The sequence below is a fragment of the Typopeltis vanoorti genome, chromosome 14, assembly GCF_054136105.1.
Source record: "Typopeltis vanoorti isolate ZY-2024b chromosome 14, IOZ_Tvanoo_1.0, whole genome shotgun sequence".
NCBI classification, from domain to species: domain Eukaryota; kingdom Metazoa; phylum Arthropoda; class Arachnida; order Uropygi; family Thelyphonidae; genus Typopeltis; species Typopeltis vanoorti.
In genome coordinates this window covers 37,068,656-37,088,026 of record NC_143562.1, presented here as the reverse complement: position 1 = coordinate 37,088,026, position 19,371 = coordinate 37,068,656, and the positions used below count along the sequence as shown (strand labels likewise).

Here is a 19,371-nt window from a genome sequence, read left to right as displayed (position 1 = left end):
CAGGAATATAACAAGGATCTGTGTTTAAGTTTTGTAGATCTGGAAAAAACATAAGACAAGGTTGATGTCAAGGGAAAAGCTGTTCACAGTCTTACATTTATATAGTATAAATGGGACTATATATAAAACAAAGTACAGCCTATATTTAGGGTTGTAATCAGCAGTGTTGGAATTGAAGCAGATACACTAAACAGGAGGATGTGGATAAAATTTAATAAGACGAGGATGCACAGCATCTTCATTCTTATTCATCATTTATATGATCACATTATGAAAGAAAAGCATTAAACCTGATATCAAAGTTGGAGATCAGCTCTAAAATAATGGTCTAGCAATCTTCAGGACTCTAAAAGAAATATATGCTCTGTCAAATTTGGCATGGAATTCAGCAATAAAAAGCCACAAACTGAAAGAAACAAGAACATGAGAAAATGCCAGTCAGTTGTACTCTTAATGGTAAACCTATACAACAAGTGCCATGTTTCCATTATTTCTGCATTATTTTTAGAGAAAATGGCAAATTAAATAGGGAAATACACAAGCTCCAACTCAACATCTAGAAGTAGAAGAATAAACCCAACGGCAAAAGAACTGAAGATAGGAACCATTAAGACAAGAAGTATTAATGGAAACCAAATCAAACTTTCAGAAGAATTGGAAAAGTACCATGTGGTGGACATAATTGGCTTTACTGAGACAAAGAAGACAAAAACAGATGAGCTATTAGATATTACTAAATAATAAGTATAGAATGCTATTTCCAGGCAATAATGATCAATAAAAGGAAGGAGTAACGATAGCATTCAACACTAAGCATGAAGATCAAATTCTTGTTTGGAAAACAGTTTCAAGTAGAGTTATGTGGACATACTTCAAAATGGGGAAATGGACAATGAAATATTTGTGCCTATGGTCCCACAGAAGGTTCTTCTAAGGAAAAAGTGGAGTTTTTCGAGTCATTAGAACAGGCAGCTGACATAAAGAAAATGGAAAAAAGTGGTCCTTGTTGGAAACCTGAGCAGCAGAGTAGGAAATGAATCTCATCAGGCATATGAGGGTTGTTCGATAAGTCCGCACAAAAATGAAGAAAACATAATTTTTTGGGGATAAACATTTTTAATTTTTCAACATAGTCTCCTTTGAGGTCTATACACTTAGTCTAACGATGCTTGAGATTTTTGATCCCATTCATATAGTATGATTTGTCCAACTCTTCAAAATAGGCAGTTGTTTCGGCAGTCACCTCTTCGTTTGATGAATATCTCTTTCTTGCCAGCCATTTTTTCATCTTTGGAAACAGATAGTTGTCTGAGGGAGCCAAATCTGGAGAGTAAGGGGGGATGCGAAAGGACTTTATAGCATAAATCGAACAATTTTGCAGTCACAATTGCAGAAGAGTGAGCGGGTGCTTTATTGTGGTGAAAAAGAAGATTCTCTTTCACCAAGTGTGGTCGTTTTTTCTTTATTTCATTATTTAAATGATCCAGCAAAGATGCATAATACACTCCAGTAATTGTTTTGCCTTTTTCCAAAAAGTCTATGAAGATTATGCCACAAGCATCCCAGAAAACAGTGACAATAACCTTTCCTGCTGAAGGAACGGTTTTTGCTTTCTTTGGTGCAAATTCCCGACTCGTAACCCATTGTTTTGACAGTTCCTTAGTCTCAGGCTGGTAGTGATGAATCCATGTTTCGTCCACTGTTACGAAACGATGCAAAAATTCCTCTGGATTGAAACAACTTCAAGCTGTCCTTGTAGCAGTTCACATGTTAACACTTTTGATCCACTGTGAGCAAACGTGGCACCCATCTTGCGGATAGTTTTCTCATATGTAAATGTTCATGTAAAATATTGTGTATGGGGTCTTTTGAAATGCCCACAGCCTTAGCAATTTCATGCACCTTCACTCTTCTATCATCCATCACCATATCACGGATTTTTTCAATAATTTCTGGAGTAGTAACCTCAACAGGGCATTCAGAATGTTCAGCATCACTTGTGCTTGTATGGCCACTTCGAAAGTTACTAAACCATTCTAATCAATGGTGCAGACTCACCATAATGTTTATCAAGCTTAGCTTTGGTTTCCTGAGCTGTTTTGCCTTTCAAAAAGTAATGTTTAATCACTGCACAAAATTCTTTCTCATCCATTTTTCACAAATCACGGTATTTGATCAATTCAAATGAACTCCAAACACAGAGTAATAGATCTATCTGACTGAAACTTAGTGTGTGATCCTCCAACAGTTGCCAGGATCTAAAAATAACCTCGATACGTACTGTTGGTGCCATCTCTTAGACTTTGCATGAACTTATCGAACAGCCCTCGTATAGGAACATTTTGGGAAAATTTGGAGAAAAGGGCAAACCTAATAATAATTGTAGGTATTTGCTGGACTTCTTCTCAGGACATGGACTAGCTATTACTAACACGATGTATCAACACAAAGAATTGCCCAAATTCATATGGAGAAAAGACACATGAAATAAGAAAAGCCTCATTGTCTATGTCAGTGCTTCCCAAACTTCTGGATGTCAGGGCCCCCTTTGTAAAAATTAAAATATTTCACGGCCCCCTCCCCTCGAAAAAAAATCGTAATAGAGAGATATGTTATTATAATATTTATTGTATTTATATTCAATACAAAACATACACAGCGAATATTACTATTATTATTACTATTATTACGGGCAACTCCAGGGAGTCATTAGACTCATCGAGGGAGGCCCCAAATCATATTCATCACAACTATTCGACATTCATACAGTATCTATCATACCTCGCCTTAAACTCATTCACTGTCACAGCATCCACCACAGACTCAGGGAGCGCATTCCACTCATTCACTACTCTAAAAGTAAAGAACCCAGCTCTAACACCTTTACTAACCACACTTTTGCCCAGTTTCCATGGGTGTCCCCTAGTCCTCCCACAACCAGCCCTGTTCTCAAATATATCTTCTGAATTAATTTTATAGAAACCCTTCAGTAATTTGAATGTCTCAATCATATCTCCCCATTTTCCATCTATCAACCAATTTTTGCAACCCACAAATCCTCAACCTGTTCTCATACGGTTCATTCCACAGACCTGCTATCATCTTGGTCACTCGCCTCTGGATCCTCTCCACCTCCTCCCCATCAAGAAGAAACCTAGGTGACCAAATCTGAGCACAGTAGTCGAGATAGGGTCTTATCAAGGCTCGATACAGAGGAACAATAACCTGCTTGTCTCTGCTTGTCAACGTATTCTTCAGCAACCAAGTGATTTGATGAGCTGATTTGGCCACTTTTGCAATGTGTCCCCTAATCAATTCCTTATCCACCAACACTCCTAAATCTCGTGCCTCATCAATTTCCTGGAGCACGGTTCCACCAATGCAGTAAACTGCCGCCAATCTTTTCACCCCAAAATGCATAACCTTACATTTTGCCACATTAAATTGACATCCATTCTCCTTAGCCCAGACCTCCAATCTATCCAAATCATCCTGCAAATTTTTGACGTCATCTGCATTCACTATTGCCCTACCCAACTTCGCATCATCCGCAAACAAATGAACTGTTCCTCTCAGATCCTTTCCTGTATCATTTATGAACAAATTAAACAGCAGTGGTCCAAGAACAGATCCTTGTGGCACACCACTAGTCACAGGCCGTCTTGTGGACTCTACTCCTGAGTAAACCACTCTCTGATATCTCTCCATCAACCACCCTCATATCCATCTCACCAACCCTATGTCCATTCCCATATGCTGCAATTTACTGATTAGAATTCCATGTGGTATCCTGTCAAAGGCCTTAGCAAGGTCCAGTAGAATCACTGTAAACCCATTACCCTTATCCAGTTCAGCCGTCACTGTGTTATAATACGTGAGCAAGTTACTGAGGCATGACCTACCCTTCACAAAACCATGCTGTCCCCGATACAGTATCCCATTATCTTCTATCCAATCTTGTATTTTCCTCTTGACTATTTTCTCTAAGACCTTGATAATGATTCCTGTTATGCTGATTGGCCGGTAATTTTCAACAGCAGCCTTGGAACCACCTTTGTGCAGTGGAACTATTTTCCCCTCTTTCCATCCCCTTGGGACTGACCCAGTCCTGAGGCTCAAATTAAACAAAATGGTCAAGGGCACTGACAATTCTTTGTCTGCTTCACGTACGACACGAGCTGGTATACCATCCAATCCCACAGATGTATTTACATTGAGGTTCTGTAATAGACTAGTTACCTCTACTTCATTCATCACAATTCCAGCATAAGCTGTTGGTTCTCCCATTCCTGCAAAGTCACCACCTGGATGATATACTCTTGCAAAGTGCTCGCTCAGTAATTCCACAATATCGACTGATTCGGTTACCTCCCTACCCTCAGCATTTTTTAAGATCATTCTACCATGAGCATTTTTCCTTTTACTTGCAACATATTGAAAAAACTGTTTTGGATTCTCTTTAGCCTGCGTGGCCAATTTCCTTTCGTAATCTGCTTTTGCTTTTCTTACCACCCTTGTTGCCATACTGGCCTGAGCTTTATACTGTTCCTGTGCCTGATGGTCACCCTTCTCCTTAAATTCCCTCCACAATTGTTTCTTTTTTTGCAGCTCAAGCTTAATAGTGTTATTCATCCATTTAACCCCTACTTGATTTATTATTCGGACTCTTGGTATACAGTCAACCATTGCCTCCTGCAAACAGTTCTTAACCACCTCCCATGCACTATCAACATCCAGCCCTTGCAGTTTTACATGCCATGGCATTGAGCCAAGCACACACCTAAGCTTGTCATACTTACCAGCCCGGTAATTCCACATGTACCCTGTCTTAATTGTAAATTCGACTCCTTTAGCCACCTCCCAAGTCATGACCTTATGGTCACTCTCACCAATTGGTGGCAATATGGTCATATTGCAAAAATCAAATGCACATATTACATTTTTTGCCTCTTACCGTTTGGTTCTGAAGACGATGCGGGCTGTTCTGGTAAAATATGAAATACTGTCCTTTTTTTTGAGTCTGTTTCTGCCTCTTCTGATTGTTCACGGGATTTTTTTTTATTTTTTATCAGCCACTTATCCATCTCAGGGTTAAATTTTTTAACGTAGAATAGATCAAATAATATCACCACTTACCGATACTGGCACACCACAGACTGATAACATGAAATTAATGAATATTACCTGAATAAGGGAATCCCCGGACCAGGAACATTTTTCTCTTTTGTAACTTTTCTCCCTTTACGGTAATTAAGCCTAACGCGAAACAGGCAGCAAAGGCAGGTTATTAAAACGTGCATATGATTGGTGCGGTATTAACAAAAGATCGAGCAACCGAAAGATAAAAGCATAGCTGAAAATTGAGTTGAAATACTAACTCTCTTCAACCAAATTCCATATGTGAAACTGCCATAACATTCATTATATATATATATTACTTAGTTTTAACACTTTTACGAATTTTAACATGTTCGGTTGAATTTTATTGCTGCCTTGGGAAATCGAACTCACACACATCTAATTAATAACAATAGTTTTTAGTTAGATAATGTGTTTGCCTATGCAACATATGGTTTTGTTTCAGTCTATACAGCATAGTTTCTGTATGAGTGGACATGTGATTCATTAATTAGTGTTTTTATCCCAGTTGTCTCTAATTGCACTGTTTGTTGAGAAATATATTACACAGACTCCTCATACCTTATTCACTGGCATAATAAAAGTACTTGTTTTTATTGCCTCTGCAGTATAGTGGCTGTTAGGGAGGGCATGTTGTTTACCACTGCAAGCAAGTTACTATCTCCCCACATGAACTTGTTTAAGCATTTTTTCATGTGTGAAGTATATGCAAAACTTTTATTGGTAACAGAAAACTAGCTCAGATGACAGTGATAATATAAAACGAGTTTTGATATGTATATAAAGTCAATATCAACAGTCCCTGATTACGAACGCATGATGAAAGGGACAGGAAGATTTGGAGCTTCCCTGGAGAGCATTTGAAGTAAATACAATTAACCACTGCTTTGAAATGAAACATATGAATAAGCAATATTTACTAATATTCATTAAACACCGAAATATGCAGGAAGCAAATTTTGTGAACCAACACCAATGTGTGAATTTTTCCATTAAAATATAAAAAATAACAAAAAAGAAATAATAAATAATAAAAGTTAAATACGTTTCTTTTAAAATAAAAAAAATCTACCTAGTCTTAAAACATTTTAAATTTGTTTTCATTATTTCACGGCCCCCCTCAACAAAACCTATGGCCCCCAAGGGGGCTGCGGCCCACAGTTTGGGAAGCGCTGGTCCATGTCATTGTTGATGGTGATATCATCATACTAGTTTCAGGATACAAGAGTGTAGAGAGGATTTGAAATTGGAAGTGACCATTACTTAGTACTAAGCAGGATATAGATGGATATCACATTGAAAAGAACAGTATGTAAGAAAGTTTTTAAAAGAATTAAAGTTGAGCAGCTTTAACAGGTAAATTGTTGACTCAACTATGCAAATATTATTGAAGAAAACTTACAGCAGTTTGCAAACAAGAACCAAACCTTGGGGTCTCATTAGCCAACTCGGAAGAAGACATTGATGGATTCAGCTAGGGAGATATGTGCTGAAGTTGCATGCAAGGATAGAAAAATAAGAACACCATAACGGACAAAAGAAGTTAAAGAAGCAGTCTGGGAAAAGAAGAAAGCATACCAAAAGTTCAAGCAAATAAGTCAGCAGATGCCCTAAAAGAATACAGAGAAAAATATATAGGAGCTAAGCTATGTGTAAAAGTACCTAAACATAAATCATGGGAAGACTTTGGTAAGAATTAAAAAATAAATATCAGGAAGGTGGCAAAATGTTCTGGAGGCTATTGAAGAAGCTTAGAAATGGAGGAAAGAGTACTGTAAAAGGAATCAAAGATGATAAAGGTCACTCGAAAACTGAAGATAAGGATATCCTAGATGTCTCAAGTAATTACTTTGAAAGACTGTTAAATGAACCATGCAGTGACTGAAACATTCTAGAAAATTTTCAAGAGGAATGCAAAAAAGGAGTACATATTAATATTTGAAGTAGAAAAGCTGTCAAAAACTTGAAATGTGGAAAGGCAGCTGGAGTAGATGGTATTCAGCCAGAAATGCTTAAGTATGGAGGTTTAAATGTTTTCCAGTGGCTACAGTGCATAATTCAGATGGCCTGGACAGAAGGTCGAATTACCAATGAGCATAGCTCTCATAGTACTCATTTATTGAAAAGGGAATAAAGCTGAATGTGAGAATTACAATGGAATTTCTCTGCTGAGTGTTCCAGGTAAGATTTATGCAAGCATAAAAGACCTGGTAAAAATAAATAAAAATAAATATAACAAAAAAAAAATGTTACGGTTAAAGTGATAAATCCGGTTATTATTAATAATTACCGGTTAAAGTGAATAATTCCTAGAGGAGTCTGGTAAATGTAATAAAAACATGTTTATAGGTTTTTGTATATAGGATTTCATTCTCAATAGAAATTATAACAGCTTAGGTTAGGTTAGTTTATAATGAAAAAGGAAAGTACTTCTTTTGCATTCAATGAAATCAGAAATCATTATAAACCAACCTAACCTAAACTAACCTAACCTTTATTGGTTAGATTAGTTTAGGTTAGGTTAGTTTATAATGAAAAAAGTAAGAAAAGTACTTCTTCTGCAATCAATGAAATCAGAAATCATTATAAACTAACCTAACCTAATCTAAACTAACCTGGATGTCGCATGTCGAACCAGAGTGTGGTCGTAGTTTGTTGTGGACAGATTAATGGGGCAGATAAATGTGGATAACAAATAAAAGTTGTGGGCAGAAGGAAAGGGGATAATAGATAAATCAGAGAGGAACTGATCAGTGTTTTTCTCCATTGATGAGGAAAGAGGTATAGCAACGACATTCATCTGCCCACAACTTTTATTTGTTATCCCCATTTATCTGCTTGCAATCATTAAGCTCGGCCCACAACAACGTTTATCTTTCATCTCCATTAATCTGCCCAAGACAAGCTACAACTACACTCTGGTTTGACATGTGACATCCAGGTTAGTTTAATTTAGGTTAGGTTAGTTTATGGTGATTTCTGATTTCATTGAGTGCAAAAGAAGTACTTTCCTTACTTTTTTTCATTATAAACTAACCTAACCTAATCTAAGCTGTTATAATTTCTATTGAGAATGAAAACCTATATATAAAACCTATAAACATGTTTTTAGGTTTTTTTTTTTTTACATTTACCAGACTCCTCTAGGAATTATTCACCAGTTAAAGTGAATAATTCTCATAAATTATTCATTTTAACCGGTAATTATTAATAATAACCAGTAATTATTAATAATAATTGGATTTATCACTTTAACCGTAACATATATATATATTCAGTAAAAATAAGGGGAGGGGAATCCTTAACTCACCTATGGTATGAATGGATTGTAGGTTTACAAATAAACCTTTTGTGGGTAGGATCCACAAAAGGTTTAATAATATAAAATATTTAAAAAAAAGTTTTATTTTTAACTCAACTCTCAGATCTAGCTTTTCCCTTTAAGTGACCTATTTTTAAGTTTGCTACATTAATTATACCTTGTTTTCTAGAATTTGAAAAGCTTTCTTATATGTTAAAAAAATTAATTTAGTATAATAAATTTGATGTGATTTTTAAGTAAATATAATATGTTCTAATATTTATACTAATATTTTATGATCTTTGCTCATAGATATCAACTGGAAGAAGAGATTCAAGCAAAGAAAAATGCAGAAACAATGCTAATCAATGCACAGGAACAGCTTGCTTATAAGGAAAATATAATTACTAGGTAGGACCACTTTTTCTATTTCTTTATGTCAGTTGCCTGTTCTAATGACTCAAAAACTCCTCTACTTCTTCCTTAGAAGAACCTTGTTTGGGACCATAGGCACAAATAAGTTTCATTGTCTATTTCCCCATTTTGAAGTTTGCCCACATAACTCTACTTGAAACTGCTTTCCAATCAAGAAGTTTATCTTCATGTTTGGTGTTGAATGCTATCACTAGTATGTAGAATGCTATCACTACTCCTTCCTTTCGTTGATCATTATTTTCTGAAAATAGCATCCTATACTTATTATTTAGTAACATCGCACCTGTTTTTTTTTGTCTTCTTTGTCTCAGTAAAGCCAGTTATGTCCACGTGATACTTTTCCAATTCTTCTGCAAGTTAGATTTCCTTTCCATTAATACTCTTTGTCTTAATGGTTCCTATCTTCAGTTCTTTTGATGTTGGGTTTATTTTCTTCTTCTAGATGTTGAGTTGGAGCTTGTTGCAGTAGCTGACTTTTCACTTCATCTTGGTTCCTTGACAAAAACAGCAGTGGGCCTTGTTTAACAGGGCAATGCCCAGCCAGCTCGAATCTCATCATGTTGTACCATCATATGCATTTGTGGTTGAAGCCAATAAAAAATACAATTTGGTTGGCTAAGTCCCAAATTGCCATTCCATCCTCGTTCATTCAGTACCCAGTAGGTACCTACTAATGGGATTAATGTGAAGGCAAAGATTGGATATTAGGTCAGAAGCCCTAGTCATTTCTCTGCATTGCTGAAAGGTGATATGGTGGTATCCTCCCAGTTATGTGGCTTTGATCCTTAAGCGATCCCAATAAATTTCTTGAAAAGTAAAAATTTCTTCAGAATTAAATACTATGATTAAGTTATTTCATGTTGCTGTTTGTACTGCAGTCATTTTAATTAAATTAAACAGATAATTTATCTTAACTAATTTGCAATAGAAAGACATTTACAGGAGTTTAATAACTTTGGCAATTCATATATTGGAGATATTGCAACATATATGAGAACGTAGTACATAGTATGGATAAAAATGAAAAATAAATTTTAGTGTATATTATGCTTAACTTACTTTCTGTTGAAGTGTTTTTCAGGTATATTTCTCAAAATGCATATATTATTTTGTCTCTTGAAATGCATAATATTCCTTTAATCTGCTGGATGGATATTCTTGAAATTTGTTATCTAAAGCCATCTCTTTCAGTTAGGAAAGAATTAGGAAGAGAAAGAGTTAGGAAGTTACACTAGAATTTGTCCAGTAGTTCAGTTTTGGCTTTATGAATGCTCAACATGCATTTCTCTTTGAATTTCAAATATGTCAGCTCTGTTGTTCATGATGTCTTACAAACAGAAAAAAACTTCTGTAGAATCTTCACAATTGCTATAGATTGTACTAAATTTGTATTACTTTTTTTTTTTTTTTAAGTCAAGTGACTATTAAGTGATCTTCTGGAAATATGTGGATTTGAAATGATTCAAGATACTCATAAAAATGATGTTTCACAGGTATTCTTCTATACTGATATCATTCATTATCTTAGCAACTAAACCTGGAGTGGTTTCAGATTTATTTTGCAAAATTCATATGTACTTAATAAATATGTTTTGATTATCTATATCATACACATTATTCCTTAGCTCTGTCTGGAGAGATTGAGTTGAAATTTGAACTCTTGAACATTTGAACTCTCTGTTTGTAAAGCACAAAACATAATGATATTATATATAAAAAATAACTCTGCTCTGGCTAATTATTAGAATATGCCCACATTATTCAGTTTTAGTTTCATTCTGATCACTTTAATTGGGAGAATTTGCTGAAATGTTTTGAACTGAAATACTGTACTGACTAGATGAATTTAATAAAATTTAGTAATCAGGATCTCTGGTAAAATTTATTGAATCATTTTTTCATTTCTATTGTTTTAATTGGACCATTTGTAGAATAAATGTTAGGCAAATTAAATTATATGTCTACAATACATAAGTCCAAAATAGATTGACTTTTTTTATATAGTGAAACCTGTTATTCTGTAGTTATTCTGTAAATTAGATGTTATTCTATAGTTATGGGGTATCCATAACTATAGAATAACATGTATGCCACAGTAAATAACTTTTTTTTACTGTGTAAAGATGTCTTATGTATCATAAGACATCTTTACATGTCTTATGTATCATAATAGCCAGACCCAGAGGTGGTGATACTAAGGTGGAAGCAATGGAGAAGTCATATTTACCTATACGAGTTGCCAAAAGGTGTCTGACATTATTATTAAGTTACTCTGGATTTAGAGAAAGATGTTGGAAGTTTTTTTTTCTCCACTTGATTAGACTATAATAAATTTAAATTTAGTTTAATCAAGTGTAAGCAAACAAAGTTTGTGCCTGAAGTATCTTCAGGACTGAGGTAACTCGTGGTAAAGGTGGACCAAACTGTCATCACTACTTGTCTTAGTATCAGGCGCAAACTTTGTTTGCTTACACTTGGATAAAGGATTAAATTAAATTTATTATAGTCTAACCGAGTGGAAAAAAACTTCCAGCATCTTTCTCTAAATCCAGAGTAATTTAATAATAAGGTGAGACACCTCTTGGCAACTCATATAGGTAAATATGACTTCTCCATTGCTTCCGCTTTAGTATCACAACCTCTGGGTCTGGCTCCCACTGACGAGACCTCAATAAAGGTTGAAACCGTTCTGAGTAGTGGCACTTCCCTTAATGCATAGCATTATACATGTCCGCAAGGAGATGTGCTTTGCATTATGGGAGATACTAAGACAAGTAGTGATGAGAGCTTAGTCCACCTTTACCACGAATTGCCTCAGTCCTGAAGATACTTCAGGCGCAAACTTTGTTTGCTTACACTTGGATAAAGGATTAAACTAAATTTATTATATTACCTATCATATCTTTCCTTGAATACATTCAGTGAAGACACTTCGTAACCATACTTCTATCCAATTTCCAGTGATCCTGAGTTCTACTTCTGCCATCCAGCTACAGTAAGATCCATTTACTAACTTCTATGTTTATGTCATATCTCCTCTTGTCTATTCAGACTTTCAACACCACATTTCCTTAATCCTCATATGTAATTCAGTTTCATGAGGCCAGTTATTATCTTGGTAACTTGCCATAGTATCTTCTCAGTCTCTTTAATGTTTAATTAAAGAGAACCGAACTCTTTAAATTAAAGTTCTTTTTAATGCAGCTATCTTATGTAATAATGACTTAGCAGTATGGCTCCTAAACTTTAATTCACTGTCCACCATTACCCTAAGTCTCTAGATTCATCACCTACTTGGAGCAGATACTCATTAATATATAATCTGCCTATAATGTCCACAATCCAGAATGAATAACCTTATGCTTGGCAACACTGAATTGACATTCATGGTCATCTGCTCATATAAGCACTCTGTTCAAATGAATCAGCAGGGATTCTGCATCAGCTACATTCCTTATCACTCTTCCTAACTTAGTGTTATCTAACTTAACAAATTGCTGGATATTACACTCAAGGTTGTCCTTGATATCATTAATATACAAGTTAAACAACAATGGCCCAAGTGCATAACCCTGTGTACGTTGCTGTCTTAGACTCAGACTTGCTATATAACACTTTCTGATACCTGTCATTCAACTACTCTCCAATCCATTTCACAAATTTATTTTTTGAACACCCATCCCTTTGTATTGTATCACAACTTGCAATGTGGAATCCTGTTAGATGCCTTGTGAAAACTAGAAGTATCACTATATTTATTCCCTTATTCAATAATAGAGGGTGAGCAGACTGCTGAAGCAAGACTTCCCTTTAACAAAATCATGCTGTCCTTTAATAAAACAGTCTGCAGACAGTACTAGGATCCTCTGTAGAAGATCCTAATGTTGTGTACCACTTTTGGCTTGATTTATAACCACCCTTTTCAGTACCATTATGACCACCCCAGAAGTACTAACTGGTGCATCAATTGATGCATCGGTTCTCACTCCACCCATTAGGAATCATGCATGTGCTGACACTCAAATTGAACACTGAGTCACAGACATTGCTCACTATTTTGCATAATCTTCTTTGCTATGTTGAATTGTATCCTGTACAATTCAACTGTTGTATTTGAGTCAGTCTCTTATAACAGCTTTAATTCTTCTAACTCATCTACTTCTTTTCTTTCATCCAGTTCTTTCTCAGCATCCAGAAAGTTAACATGTATAGCTCAGAATGTATACTTTAGTAAAGTATACATTCTGATATAATGTATACTTAATTACTTAAGTAATTAAGTATACATTATTTAATACTTAACAACACAGTTATTTATTGTACATCTGACATTTCCTGCAGTCTGCATTCATTTAAGATTATTCTCCCATGGTCACATTCCCTTTTGTTTGCTAAAGTTTTGGATTGCTTTTGCCTGTTTGTCTAATTTCCTTTTTTTTTACTGTCTGATTTCATCGCCCTCATCATGGAGACCACTCACCTAGCATGCTCTTTGTGCTCTGCTCCTTGGCCTTGTCTTTACTCTTCTTACTATATCAGATCCACAGCATTCTCTTTTTATGTCAATAGTTTTAAAGTGTTATTCTTCTGTCCATTTAGTTCTTCTCTTTCTTTTTTGAAATGGTAATCCCTAATCCCATCCAAAAGGGGTTTTTCAACCTGTAGTATATTAGTACCATGGATTGGCAGAAAGGTGAAGAGAAAGAAGAAACTTGTTCTTCTTTCTCTTGAAAGGAAAGTGGGGGGGGGGGGAATTATGTGATGATCATTTTCCATGAAAATATTTGAAAATGTAGACAGCAGAAACTGAACTTCTGCATTAATGGGAGTTGGGTGATAATCTCAAAATGATCTTTTCTTCCTGTTTGGTGCTGCAAAAATGCACTCTGAAATACCATCTGAGTTACATTACATCAGGGGTCTTCAACCTTTCAGACAGTGCAGGCCGTATTAAAAATTTCAATGAAGTCTGTGGGCCACTAAGCTATACTGCAGTATTTAGAATTGTAAGATGCTTTCCAGATTCACAAGGAACACTGTGCATTTGATACTTTGCATAAAACCCTATAAAAATAAACAAACTCAGCTTTAAGAGCATAGGTAGGAGTCGGGGTCATGATAAGTATATACAATCAATACTTGAAAAAAGATAATTTAACGAAGAAAACATTCGTTTTTTACAATGTCAATGGGCAACTTGGCAATATTTTTCCAACATTGATGCCAACATCAACGATGTTGGCATCAATGTTGGAAGTCGCTTTTCTCAGCGTATTCTCAAGATGTTGGTCCGTAATCTGAGTTCTTGTCTTGGACTTTACATGCTTCGTTCTGGAGAAGAATTGTTCACGTAAGTATATGCTTCCTAACAAAGTGCACATCTTCAAAGCATGCCGGCGAAGATTAGGGAATGCGTCCTCAGAAATGTAGTCTTTTTAAAATGTAAGCAAGGGAACATTGAATAATTTTTCTGTCAAAGAAGAGTTGTTATGGAGTTCAAGCAGCTCCGTTTGTACTGAGCCTGGCATTTCGGCAGCATTGACACTGAATGGCATTGAAAATAAATCTAAAGAAGACTGTTGGTTACGAAAATCACTAAATCTCTCTTTGAACTCTCTTCGCAACACGGCTAATTTTGTAGTGTATTCATCAGGAGACAAACAGTTGGACTCAGCGAGAAGCTGAAAATGAGTTAAGTCCTTTTTTGCGAGTTGTGCCTCCCAAAGTTTGAGCTTTGCCACAAAAGCTTTGATATGATCAAACAGAGTGTGCACCAGTTGATCTTTGGATTGTAGCTTCGTATTTAGGTCATTCATATGCAACGAGATGTCGGTCACAATGGCAAAGTCTGTCATCCACTTTGGATCGTTAAATTCCGCAATCAGATTCCCCTTGGTTTGCATGAACTGCTGTATTTTGCTCCTTAAGAACCTTCCCACTGCTCATCCAGTGCATATCACTATAATAAACTACATCGCCATGATCCGCTTCGCACTCTTGGGTCAAAAACTCTTGAAATTGACGATGATTCAATCCTCTTGCCCTAATAATATTGATGACAGTCACAATAACTTTCATGACATTCTCAAATCCAATAGTTTTCGCACACAAATTTTCTTGGTGGATTAAACAGTGATAATGGAAGAAATCTTTTCCTTCTAGTTCTGGTTCTTTCTAGCAGCACAACAAACCTTTCATTCTTTCCCAGCATAGCAGGGGCACCATCAGTTAACACACCCTCGTTGCTTAAGCTGGGATCGAAACTCTGGAGCATTTTCTTGGCAGCTTCAAGAATATCAGTGCCTTTCGTCGTTCCCTTCATAGGTACAAGTGCTAGCAGTTCTTCTGTCACATTGAATTGTTGATCAATGCCACAGACAAAGATAGCCAGTTGTGCTGTATCCTTCACATCTGTGCTCTCATCTAAAGCAAGTGAATATGATGCAAATTCAGACGACTGTTTTTTTAAAGTTCCTTCAATGTCATTGGCAAGTTCTTTGACACGTTGTGCTACAGTTACCCCAGACAAACTCAGTTTTTTAAACAATGCCTTATTATTTGGGCACAGAATATCCCCCAGCAGTGATGAGACACTTTCACAAACTCGCCGTCCAAGAAGGCTTTTGATTTTTTAGCAATTTTTTGAGCTATTACATAACTTACTTTGATGCATGCTTCACTCTCTTCCCTCTGCCTTTTAAACATACCCTGCTGGCATTTTAAATCAGTTTGGAGACTGTTCACTTTGTCCACACGAAGATGCCCTTTAAGGTGATAGAAATTGGGTGCATGCTTTGTCTCATAGTGTCATTTTATATTGTATTATTTTGATACTGACACTGACTCACAACAAATTAAACACACTGGCTTATCATCAATCAGCACAAAAAAGTACAAATTGGTCCACTTTTAATTAAAAACCCGACAAGAATCACTTGATTTACTCGTTTTACTCGTAGAAGCCATAGTGATGGAAGGTGAACCCAAAAAATGATCCATAATGGCCGTGTAACAGTTATTATCCACTGAATATGTCTCCCACTAATGAAAAAAGTCTGGCAATATAAAACCACAACAGGCTTTGGCTGACATGACAAACCTGCGTCCACTTATACACGAATATCACACTGTTCATGACTGACTGACTGTGAATGAGATCTTCTTGTATTTATATGAAAATAACAAGGTATCGAGAACCTTCGAGATATATCTAGAAGGCACTAGGCAGCGTACTCGAACGAACTACTACTTCAGCCATCTACCTGCGACGTTAGTACTAGTACTTAAGTACCGCTTTGTGCTGGTAGATGGCTTAAGAAGCATGTCTATTTAATATTTATTTTTATAGGATTTTATGTAAAGTAACAAATGCACACCGTTCCTTGTGAATCTGGAAAGCATCTTGCATTTCTAAATACCACAATATAGCTTAGTGGCTCGCGTGCTTCATTGAAATTACTTTTTATTTAATCACATTTTAATGTTAAGTAGTTATTTTTTCAAAATGGCCGGCAGGCCACAGCAAAGAGCTCCGTGGGCCATGCGTTGAACACCCCCTGTATTACATAATGGTGTAAGACATAAGACACTCGGATTCCTTAGAAGTATCAAGGATAACTACCTGAGAATAACCCAGATTTTTTCCATGGCATTTTCCCAAAGGTGGCTAACATAAGCAAGATAATCCTCTGTTGAAGCCTCTAAACCTTAGGTTCCTAAAGTGGGCAGTACCGCTCCCCCCCCCTCAGTGGGCACTGAAGCCTTTTGGGGGAGCTATAGTGGGATCAGAAGCATTTGGGGGCGTTCAGGCGGTCTAGGGGTCGGTGGCTCTTTATAGAAGAAATTAATAATATATATTTAAAAATTAATTATTTTCGTGATTTTGCGATTAGATAATCATTTAAAATTTAAATATTGCATTTTAATTCATCTTATGCCCATCGTACACGATCAATTTTTTTATCAATTTTATATTTCAATTATTTAATCATTTGAAAATTTACCATGTCAGATAGAACTAGATGTCAATTTTCTATGTCAATGAGAAAATAGAGCCTGTATATATGTGTGTATAATAGGTTATGTTTACAGTAGCAAATATATTCGTTATATTTCATTTCAAAATATATACAAAATATATAAAACCACTTTTTCTAATTGATTTGTACAAAAATAAACCCAATTTTATATAATTTATATAATGTGGGGGGGGGCGTTACAAAATTTATGTCTTGCAAAGTGGGCGGGTGGCCCAAAAAAAGTTTGTGAACCTATGCTCTAAACCAATCATTTATTAGTTTAGAGGCTCCAAGGTAGTATAAATGTTATTGGTTTTTCACCACTACCTTGAACTGACAGGAGTGAAAAATTGGTTGACAAATTTGTCAGTCTCCTTAGGAATGCATTGAATATGGGCTGATTTCCAGGTTGCAAGATAAATACCATTGGAACAGGAGAGAATGAAAAAAAAAGGCAACACAGACTAGACCAGAAAACTACTCAAAAACTTCAAGTATAATTAAAGAAGTGCCAGCAGAAAGGAGATTCTTTTGGTATTCAGTTTGGACAGAATTCTACTGATTACTTACTTTCTAGCAAGTGTTTGTATTAGGAATGATACAAGACTTTTTACCAAGATTGTCTAACAAGAATTAGAGGAAAAATAATAACCCAGGATATTGGCTTTTTCTCTAGTAAAGCAATGATGGAACCATCTGAATGTAAAAGAGAAAGTGTAGTTGTACAAAAGTTACAACCAATAGCTTTAACAAGAGACTAGGAAGCATGACTGCCCTTTGGACATGTTGCAAGTTTCTTGCTTTTAGCCCTTTCAGAATCAGTTTTTGATGTGCTGATAGTCTGTTTGCAGCTGTTTGACTTTCATATAAGCAGAAAAGGGAGATGGAGATTTTTAAAAAAGGCATTTGTGATATGCCTGGTTCTTCTCTTGTATAGCCTTGGCGCATTTCTTGGAAAGGATGTGAGTTTGAAGTCGAATGGGGGAATAAATGTTCCCATACCAATAATTACTTCAGTGATGCATTCAGTGCAAATATTTGGATCAGAAGACTGACAGCAGTAATCCAACCAGCAAGAAAATGAAGCATAGAAATCATGAAGATCATACCACTTGTCATTTTTATAATGTCATCAACAGATGAGTGACTGTGTGAACCTTCTCCTTGTGGGAAGAAATCAACACTAGATTGTGCTCTGAATTGCCTAGGGGACAAACAGCATCCAGAATATACTTAGATGGGATCACTAGCATGGAAGAGATTTAAACTGCTTGGACAGTGGTCAGGATTTTCTAGTATTCTGTGGTAGGCATGTGAACAAGTTGTGTAAGATAATTGATTATAGGGAACGTCTCTGCATCTCTACCTGTTTGATGTGCAGTTGAAAAAGGAAAGCCAGTTAGAGTTGCCATCTTCAAATTTTTATTGAGATGGTATTCCCATTAAAATCCACAGATGCAGCCAAATCCTTCAAGCACTATTTGACTAGCCTGCACACTGTTGATTCTTCTGCCATACAGTTTTTTGTGTCAAAGCACTACCTCCCTCAATCTGCCTTCTCAGTTTATATAATCACCTATCTTATAGTTATGCATATGCCCCTCCTTAAATTCTCACTTGCATTTTCAAATCCCAGATAAAGACTGCATGATCACTTTCACCAGTTTCACACTACTTAAAGTAGTTAGCTCTGAATAACTTTACAAATGCTTTCTCTTCCCTCCAGTAGTCTATATCCATAGTTGAAATTGCCCTTAATAATAATCTGCTTTATATCTATAAGAATTATCTGTCTATATGGTTCACTGTCCTATTCAGATAATCCTGGTCTGTAGCAACACCTAATAGTATATTTGGTCCTGTTAAGCTGTATCTCACACCAAATGGCCTCAAACCCATTTTCTGTATTATTCATATTATCACTGCCATTGGAGATTTCTACTCTGATTGGATTTAACTCCTCCACTGCAATTATTAGCAAAACTCCTGTACCCTTAGTGTCTTATCTCTTCTCTTTAATATACTGAATCCATTACATTCTTTTCCTGTAAAGATAACCTCCTCTGATAGCCAGGTCTTGCTGATTTAATAATTTTTGGTCCCACTTCATCCACCAATATTAAGCTCTCCTTATCTTTATTCCTGATGCTTCTTGTATTAGTGTAACTTGACAGCCACCTGTCAGGATGATGAGTGTTCAGGGAACTCTTAAAACATGACTAGCTCAAATAGGAAATTAGAATTGGTTCTTCTACAAAATCCTCCACCATATTTCCACAGTTTTGACTTTTATTTCTTGATAAAACAAGTCTTGCCATTTCTGAGATCATTCATCTTATTACCCTTTTTTCTCTCACTCTGAATGTTATTGCAATCATAATTGTGACCTCTTAATTTAATGCATAGATCTGCACTTTTATATAGTCACCCAAATTCATCTTAGCTTCCCTGACTATTCACATTTATTTTTTCGTTTAC

The 19,371-nt window shown here is 35.9% G+C and overlaps 1 protein-coding gene across 2 annotated transcripts in view; it reads left to right on the top strand.

The window, feature by feature from the left end:
• The window catches only part of LOC150099370 (uncharacterized), a 462,639-nt gene that overhangs the window by 176,308 nt on the left and 266,960 nt on the right, over positions 1–19,371 (top strand). For both annotated transcript variants that reach the window (XM_090403434.1, XM_090403433.1), the window contains exon 15: positions 8,753–8,851. In XM_090403434.1, coding sequence (XP_090259560.1) covers positions 8,753–8,851 — 99 coding nt within the window. The remainder of the gene's footprint in view (positions 1–8,752; positions 8,852–19,371) is intronic.